The sequence below is a fragment of the Neodiprion fabricii genome, chromosome 2 (genome assembly GCF_021155785.1).
Source record: "Neodiprion fabricii isolate iyNeoFabr1 chromosome 2, iyNeoFabr1.1, whole genome shotgun sequence".
Classification (NCBI taxonomy): Eukaryota; Metazoa; Arthropoda; class Insecta; order Hymenoptera; family Diprionidae; genus Neodiprion; species Neodiprion fabricii.
Window position 1 is genome coordinate 25,107,944 of NC_060240.1, and position 8,849 is coordinate 25,116,792.

General features: G+C 36.9%; 1 protein-coding gene across 2 annotated transcripts; it reads left to right on the forward strand.

Annotated features, from left to right (window-relative positions):
* Positions 1-305: 305 nt before the first annotated feature.
* Positions 306-7,636, forward strand: LOC124175409. 2 transcript variants are annotated; one of them, XM_046555635.1, is made up of 4 exons: positions 306-569; positions 3,894-4,269; positions 4,512-4,631; positions 6,874-6,945. In XM_046555635.1, the coding sequence occupies exons 2-4, from the start codon at positions 3,903-3,905 to the stop codon at positions 6,915-6,917; spliced, it is 531 nt and encodes a 176-aa protein (XP_046411591.1). In that variant the 5' UTR covers positions 306-569; positions 3,894-3,902; the 3' UTR covers positions 6,918-6,945. The 2 variants fall into 2 exon arrangements, with proteins under 2 accessions (XP_046411591.1, XP_046411590.1); XM_046555634.1 differs by having other exon boundaries at positions 314-569; positions 6,938-7,636.
* The last annotated feature ends 1,213 nt before the right edge of the window (positions 7,637-8,849 follow it).

An 8,849-nucleotide genomic window follows, 5' to 3' on the forward strand; every position in this document is an offset into this window, starting at 1 on the left:
TCAGAGAACCGTTGAATTCGATATCTGTTAAAAAAATTCGATACCTACGATCCGATAAATTGTAATTCGATAAACCAGGTGAATCTGGCGCTCAACAAGAGATTCTTTTCAATATTATCCCAGTCCGAAGCCTCTGGTTACATTCTAATTTCGTTCTTCAATTTCACTCACGTTTGGAAATAACGGTCGGTTTTTTCACCCGCAATTAAGTCTTACCCTCAATTTAAATTTCTCCGTCACTCGCCGATTTCATCGCAATTCGATTACACCGCGTTTACCTGGAGGATGAACTGGATCAGAGAAAACAAAAATAGTCGGCTTGTTTTCCATTTCGACCGCAAAGATTGAAAGTCACGCTAGGCGTCCCTTTCCAGACTCCAGCAACGAAATGTTTCACCTCTAATAATTGGCAATACTGTTAGATATTTTGAAGACGGACAGACAGTCAGTACACAGGTGCGAGAGACTCAAGAGGGATTATAGTTTCAAGTTCTGTTTACGTGTCCCGGTCTGCTGTAAAAGTACGAGCCGCCGAAACCAGCCGTTGAATCAAGTTCACCCTGAAAACGGTGAGTGCAATTAAAATCAGGACTACGAGAAAGAAAGTAGGGTGAAAAAAGCCCTGAGCCAAGGAGCAACGAAATTTGGCTTTTATAGCGCGAGTGCCAAGAATTTTGCGAGGCTTTAGAACGGTGCTTGTAGTTATTACATCGATATTAATACTAATTGTAAGTAACAAGCGCGCTGGCTGACTGTAGCCAATATTACTTGGTCCAACATGATTTTATGGTCGATCTCGAATCGAGAAAGACGTTTGCCGGGGAAACACTGTGAGACACTGAAAGAAAGAGTTGAAATAGAGAAAACGGAGAGAGCAGTAACTTCATCTGGTTATTATTGATGATTTAAACGTTTTTTAAATTTTGAATTGATTTTTTTTTAATATCTCGTAATTACCACCCACGAGGTTCGAGGGAGAAGATTTTTATAAAAATGTCGAAGAATATGATCGAATTGAACGCACGATGATCAAGTTGATTGATTCGGATAGCCGAAAAGTATTCATCGATATTTGTTAATCAAGTTTGAATATCGAAAATCAACTTGAATTAGTCGATTTAATAACGATCTTAGAAATCACTGATGTGAAACAAGCATGCATGTATTTCAGCAGCGGCACTATTGAGAGGTTGTGCCGTACAAAGAGAACCAGTCACCACAGTTATTGGTCTTGATAAACGATTCGCTTTCAAAGTTAAACAAATTTTACAATTCAGTAATATAATAAGTCTGAAATTCTTTTAACTAGGCTTCGGTAGAATCAATTTTTCCACAATTAAACGCCAATAATTTCAGCCACACGCAATACTGTAATCATCATTTCAAATTCACAAATTGATGTCATTGTCAGTGGAATGTTTCGATATCTAAAACGATGCCTCAATTAAGTGGCAATTTCGAGATCCATTCACGGTATCAAATTATATTACACGCATGTACCAGCGATCTGAAAAGTGAATAGCCTCTTGGCGCCGGGTCATCGTCCGCTGTTGGTTTGTTACAATAGAAATTCTGCTTCCCTGCTATTCTCCAATTTCAAAATATCCAACGTCGTTAATCACAACGGCCACAAGTTGTGATTGTTTGAGGTAAATAATCGCGAGGAGTTAACGTTACAGCCAGCGAAAGATAGCCGAGGTACAAATGTTGTTTCAACTTTGAATCGTGTACCAGTGATTAGTTCTATACGTCGTTCGAAATGTCTTGCAGGAAAATAAACCCGATCCCTGCTTCTACGCACACATTGAACACGCAAATGGACGCAAGTTTGTACACGCAACAAGAATCCGCGGTATTTGTTACACGTTCACAGTTGAACTTTTGTGTAGAACCTTTGACATTATACAGATTATACGATATCGACGGAGAAAGAAAAATTTCCTCTCTTCCATTAGTCAATTCAAAATCGCCATTTGTTGATCACCATCAATATCAGTGAGATGGTGAACTGAGAGAAATCTTTAGTTCCGGTTACCGCTCAGTCTTTAATTATTTAATTTTTTACCACAATCGAACAATATAGTTCTAGGTACAAAATGAAAATTAGTTTTCTAGTATCTGTTACTATTCTTTCTCATTACGATCACTGTTACTATATTTTCTTGCAACTGTTGCGAAAATTTAATGCTTGTGGAACAACAAATTGACGTTAAAGCCTTGTTTAACTAAAAAAGTAGAGTAAACCTCAAAAACTGATTTTGCGTTGCAATTACTAAAAAAGGATCGACGATAGCGCAAAATGGTTACGCGTACCTCGTTTTTCCTAATTCCAACGATACTCAAACAGTTTTTTTTAACGATACCTGTTTTACTGAATTCTTCTAGTTACTATGACAAATGAAATTCTTCTCAGTGTGTGAAATCAAATATTCAGTAATTTTACCATAATATGAAACAAAAAATTTCACTCAGTTTGTGAAAAGTAGTCTTTTGAATAAAGTGAACCCATCGTATATAGTAACATCAAACGAGTCTACGAAATCTATTCAAAATAGGATATCGATGTTTAAACTTCTTTTAAATAATTTTGGTATTTTTTTTTATTTTTTCACCTTTAACGGCGGCTTCACAGCGTACGAATATAACGCGCGATTACATTGTAATAAAATTGATCAACACCGTCAGTTTTTTGCCGAGAAATTTTCTCGATAATTTCTCATATATATTTGGAAATAAAAAGAAAAAAAGAAAAATTCTTCCGCTGCGACATTCTTAAGACTGTTATACCTATGCAGTGACTGTAATTTGGTATAAGGGAAACATTCTTTCCTCAGTAACATTAAATCGCAGTAAAAGTCGCATTAGCATCTGATACTCAATCAAACTAACTTCCGTTTCTTCGTACGCTGTTTTATATCTTTTTCTTTGCACAGACGTTAACAGACGGCCCGTTATTTTCAAGACGCAGAAACAGTGGCGCGTTTCATCGATTTCAGGCTTGTGTAACATTGTTGACGTTAACGTCAACGGTGAGAAGGCGAACGAACAAGTTTTCACCTACGCCTAGAGCTCGTTGATACGAGTGAAATTAAGTCGTATAACAGGATTTACGACCGTTACCGATATCGGTGACCTTGATCTTAGTTTGTTTGACGGTATTCCTTAATTTGTGTAAAAAAAGTAAGGATACAAAAAGCTGCCTCAACTATCTAAGGAAATACCCAATTTTAAAATCAGGGCCAATCTAATTTTCTATTTCACTGTGTAATAATATGACTGAGTAATTGGAAATAAATATTCATATCTAAAAATAATCAGACTGTATGATCAGATCTCGAGAATTTTTAGGTTCGATCACCGCTAAGTTTATCCGCATGAGTTTGTTTGTAAATCACTTATTGCAAAGTGCCGAAATGTTTTAATTTACTTGGGAAAATGTGATCGTACAATTAGGATTAGGTAGAATTTCATAAATAATCTTCTACATGATTCGAACGCCGTATTTCAATATTAAAAATACTTCCGATTCATCATCATTACATTCCGTGCACGATGTGAAAAATTTCTCATCCCCTGACCAAATGTTTATTTGCACTAATTTCTTAGTTAAATATGAAAATTAGCCTCGTGCAGTATGAATTTAAACGAACTTCAAGCGTTAATTAACATATCGACGCTTTCATTTACGAATTTTATGCATCAGAGCTTTTTGCAGAGCGTTCAGTTCTTTACGAAAATATTTATTTACGATAACTTTAGGTATATTCTTCAACGACTTATAAAATTTCAATTTTTCGTTGTTAATTCGAAAGCTTTTGAGCACCTGGGAGCATAAGAACTCAAAAACAAGCCTATTCAGAAAGTACTGAAATGTTTTTTGATCAATTGTGCAGAACATCAGCATGTCGTCAGGACCGCGTTTGAAGTCAACGGTTGTCTTGACATCGCCGAAGAAGATGAGCCCCGCAGAAACTTCGACAAATCCTGATACAGAGGGCGGTCAGAAGACCGAGAAGGACATCAAGAAGGAGGGCGCAATCAAAAGACTAAATTTGATCGACGCGAACATTCAGCAATCGACAAAGAGCGATGATCGCGCAAACCTAGTCTCAGATATGCAGATGAAAACGTCGAAAATGGTGCATAACGTATGTGGCAAACTTCAGAGGATGAAGATAAAGGATGCGGGACAGTACCGAGCGACGAAGGAAGAAGCCGGGAAAAGTTCAGATCCCGAAGAACCGACTCAAAAAACTATGAAGCCTGCTTGTAAGGGAGAAGAATCGGAACTCGATGAAAACGGGAATAAAAACGCAGATAAAGAAGGGATGTAGAAGAAAGAAGGGATGAATAATGAATCGATCTATCGTATTCTGTATCCTCCATTGCAACTGCAGAATTTTTAATTTCAAACCGCGTCGCCTTCAAACTTCACAGAATTCATCTTGATCCCTTCTTACTCTGCGCTTCAATTTTAGTTTTCATCTAGTGACGAGTTTTCTTTCTTACAGATGACGAAGATCCGAAGCTACTAAGGAAAGAAGATCGCAGAACTGCGCGATTGGCAAAGAAGATATCAAAATTCAGTGCGAAATTCATGGCGGCAGCCAGAGAATTAGGAGTCGTTGACCGTAAGTTGTTTTGGAATTGAAAATCTGGTGTTCTTTCAAGTTCGAATGTATGTGTAATCCTTGGTTTCGTAATATCTTTCAACATTTACTACGATCCATTGAAACTCCATGAAACCACCGTGAAATTTTTTATTTCTCACGAATCGTGAATTTCCATTGTGAAGTTGAGTGCAATCCTGTAAAATCTTTGGAAGCCCTGTGAAATACCTTGAAATTTATTTCCATTTTCTGAGATTCCTTCAAGCCGGATGAAATCTTTTGGAATAACGTGAATTCTTTGAAGTTTCAAGAAAATTTGAAAAACCTATGACTTCCAATTTTGAATTTCACAGCAATCTTACAAAATCACACAGAATCCGTTAAAGTGTTTTAAGCCACATGAAATCTTACTGTTTCAGTATGAGTTCCATCAAGTTTTGTTACAAAGTGATCAACCTCTTTAACGTTATAATTTTTTTTTTTTGTTTTCTTTTAACTCAAAATACAAACGGAATCAACAGAACAGTCAGAACGTAAAATCGATTATCAATATCAATGCGGAATATTTTTCAAATTCAGTTTGATCTTAGCGCGTGATTATCTGCAGAATAAAATTAACATCGTAATATGCAATCTGCGGGAAGTATTCCCTCTTTCTCCATTAATTTCATGCTCGGTGGAAACTGTTGTTCAATTTTACGATTAATTGCGACTTGGAATAGAAAACGTACAACGGAGAAAAAAGAAGTGAACTTGAAAGCTATGCAGTCTCGCGTCGCGAATTCTAACAATCTAATTACTCCTAGCTCAGCCTCAGACATGTAACTCATTAAGGCAACTCGTCCTTTCGCTAGGGAATCTAAATATTGTGATGGGGGATTTGGCTTTGTTAACTAAAGACGGGTAAATACTGCATTATGTAATTTAACTTTAGAACTGTGAAAACATTTGCGGGATATAAGTATTGCATCAAAACTAACGCTAACAATGAGTAAATTAATGAAACTTTTCGGGAGTTCTGCGGGATATTGAATAACGTTGTGCAGCATGTACCTGCAAAATTATTTGACAAATTATTTTCAAAATGTTTCGATATGACCTGGACATTATCAGAAAGATCCACTACGCCCATTTGAAATCTGTAAAACAATACAAATTCTTGGAACAACTGAATCTTCGTAATTCTAGACAAATTTAAGTGGATCTTCTGAAACTAAAAGCGTTCTGAAGTTACATTGAAATAGGTGTTTTCGAACAATGAATGTTGCGAAGGTTATGAAATAGCGTGAGTTTTTTTATTTATAGAATTCATGGAAAACTGTGGAAAAAATTTTGTGAAGTGTTGTTATATTTCTAAAAACCATGCGATAACCATTCGGATTGCGTTCAAACGTTTCATCGTTCTCCAAATTCTCATGACCCTTAACCCCAATATGTCACACCTCGATAGAATCGCATAACGATCGCATGGGGTCAAATTCACCCCAGCTCCAAAAAAGAGATATCCTGCTTCAACAACGAGTTCTAAGAACCTGAAAAGAATATCTAGTTATTGTTTAAGTATGGCAAAAAAAGTTTTCTCAGTTTTCATAGCCAAAATCAATTGTTCAAATATTATACAACGTCGGCAAAGTTAAGGTAAAATGTAAAAAAAAAAAAATGTATACTGATTTGTTTCTTTTTTTTCTTTTTTTTTCTTTAGAGTAAACAAACTATGAAAGTTTATTTCTGAACTGTTCGAGAAGTTTGAAAAATGTCTGGGGTGAAATTCACCCCCATCGACCGATCAAGGCCAAGTAATCTGTCTGAACTAATTTTTTTACGGAATCATTGCGTGTACGAATACTTTTGAATACTAATTCCGTATAAAAATTACAGTCTTCAAAAATTTAATTCAAACGTGTCTTTCGAAATTCATGAAGTGCGTTTGAAATCGTCGAAGAATTGAATCAAGTTTCTTAAATCTGTGTAAAGTTCGCAGGCTCTTCGTGAGAAGATTCAGGAAATATTTCTACAGTTCGTTAAATTTGTAAACTTCTGCCGAAATATCGCATAAAATTTTCGAAGTGCGTGCAAATATCTGAATTTATGATATCTCTAAGATTCTGCAATGTTTTTACGAAACTCTGACGTCCGTTGTTCGAAAAAGCATACAACTCTTTACGTTTCCATTTGTTTTCATTATACCTACGTCAATTTGACGCGAAAAAATTTCACTGCGACACGACACCGATTTCTAGATAGCACAAAACTGATTGCGAAGGTCGCAGCATCAACGTTTATTACTACACCAGAAAACGACGATAACCTTGTGCCGCCAATTGCAGTGAACGAGGACTACAATTCAGATTCTGATTCCTCCTGGAGCTTGACCAACTCCTCGTTGTGTTCAACCAGCTGCTCGTGTTCGGAGAGCTGCACAACCGATTATTCGTCGTGTAGCTGTTCAATTTGCTGCTCTGACGAGGAAAGCAGCTCAACTTCAGACACTGCAGACGCGTCGACTACGGATTCGTCGTCAGAATCGAGCACCAAAAGCGCGTCTTATTCTCTTTCATCCGATAATCGTACTGACTGAAATTTTTAAATTGCGCTTTAAGATTTCGATATTGAATGCTGGATAACAGACTACATCAATTCGGCTTTCTGCCTGAGTAATTGTTGCTTCGAATTTTGCCAAGATTTCGGGAGTACTTGATAAGAATTTTAAACGATCATTTTCGATAATTGAAAATTTGTTGGAGTACCAATCTGATGATGGTCATTGATCGGTGTATTTACTGTAATAATCAAATTTCGATTCCCTGTGATTGTACAAGAAAGGGAATTAAAACGAAAAATATGTAATCGAATAAATACAACGTATATGATATTTTACCCTGTTAGAATATAACGGTGATTTTTACATGTGTGAGGATTTTTGTATCTAATTAAATGCGATCTCTTTCGTGCTGTATCCTGTGATTTTGAAATAGATAATTAAGCTTGTATAATCGTGTGCTGTAAATGAGAATATATCGTTTATTAATCAAAGATAATAAATAAAGTTTGTTTTTAATTCATCGGCGAAGTGATGTCAGGTTTCACGCTCTAAGCAAAATTGAATTCTAGCTACCACGTTTACGTATAATTCAGTCTGTCCTCATGACCGAAAAGAAAACGTGTTATTATTCACACTGTAAATAATTTTCAGAATCCTCAAAGCGAAGCCAAGATGCTGAGAATCAGATGTGACACCTAGTGCCGGGAATACACGTACACCGAAAGGAAAAAAATTCTTGAACCTCATTATTGTAAATGTTAAAACGTTCAATTTTCTCACGATCAGAGTTGTACCAAAGAAAATCTCGTCACTGTAATTTGGAGGAGAATGCGTTACGCCAACTTTGAAAAAGGAATTCGTAATTCCGAGAAATCTTAGCTAACGCAATAGAAATTGTAATCCAAGCAGTTTATCCTATTCTATAAATAGATGATAGGTGAGCTTCGCACCTATACATACATATATCCTCAGTCACTGATCGCCCACGGCGTCACGAGAAATCCAATTCCGTCCTTCCACCCACAGTTCCGTCGCTTCCGCTTCCCCTCGCTTTCTCTTTCCACTTCTCACATCCATTTCTCAATTTCAGACCCTTACATCAATCTCTGGATATATCTCTTTGTGCTTGCGGTACCTGCGCAAACACGCTCGTCGAGAGGACCGAGAGACTACATTACCTGTAATTGCCTCTCAAATTGCGGTCTTTCATTCATCCGTTTGCTAATCTAACTTCAGGAACCACTGAGGTCGAGCTTTAACGATCGATTCAGCCTGTCTGGAATTATATGTCACTCTCGATTCATGTTTTACTTATATTGAGATAATTTACTCATTACACTTGGCGTGAGCTTTTTTCAAACGTTCTTCGTCTCTTTCAGAAATTATTCATTCGCTATTCGGATTTGGATGAAATTGAGTTCAATTTACGTCCAGCATCGCAAGATCAACGTCGTCGCACCGATCCTCCGAAAGACATGTGCAAACTTATTTCGAGGGTTCGAAGACACGCCAGGAACACGAAAACCACGACGTAAAAATGAAGGAAAAATCGTTCGCCGAAACGTTGTGCCTCGTACGATAAAACGTTGCGTGTCACGTGCGCGAGATGGGAAAAACAGAAGACGAAAAGAAAAATTGAACGCCTTCCAGAAATTACGTGCTTCTTCATTTGTACGTATAATTTCATCCTTTTTCTC

Excerpts from the sequence above, each read along its gene's own strand:
- LOC124175409 (XM_046555634.1), top strand. The coding sequence starts at position 3,903 with ATGTCGTCAGGACCGCGTTTGAAGTCAACGGTTGTCTTGACATCGCCG. Across the intron at positions 4,270-4,511 it reads AAAAACTATGAAGCCTGCTT|ATGACGAAGATCCGAAGCTA; the intron begins GTAAGGGAGAAG and ends TCTTTCTTACAG. Across the intron at positions 4,632-6,937 it reads AGAATTAGGAGTCGTTGACC|TGAACGAGGACTACAATTCA; the intron begins GTAAGTTGTTTT and ends CGCCAATTGCAG.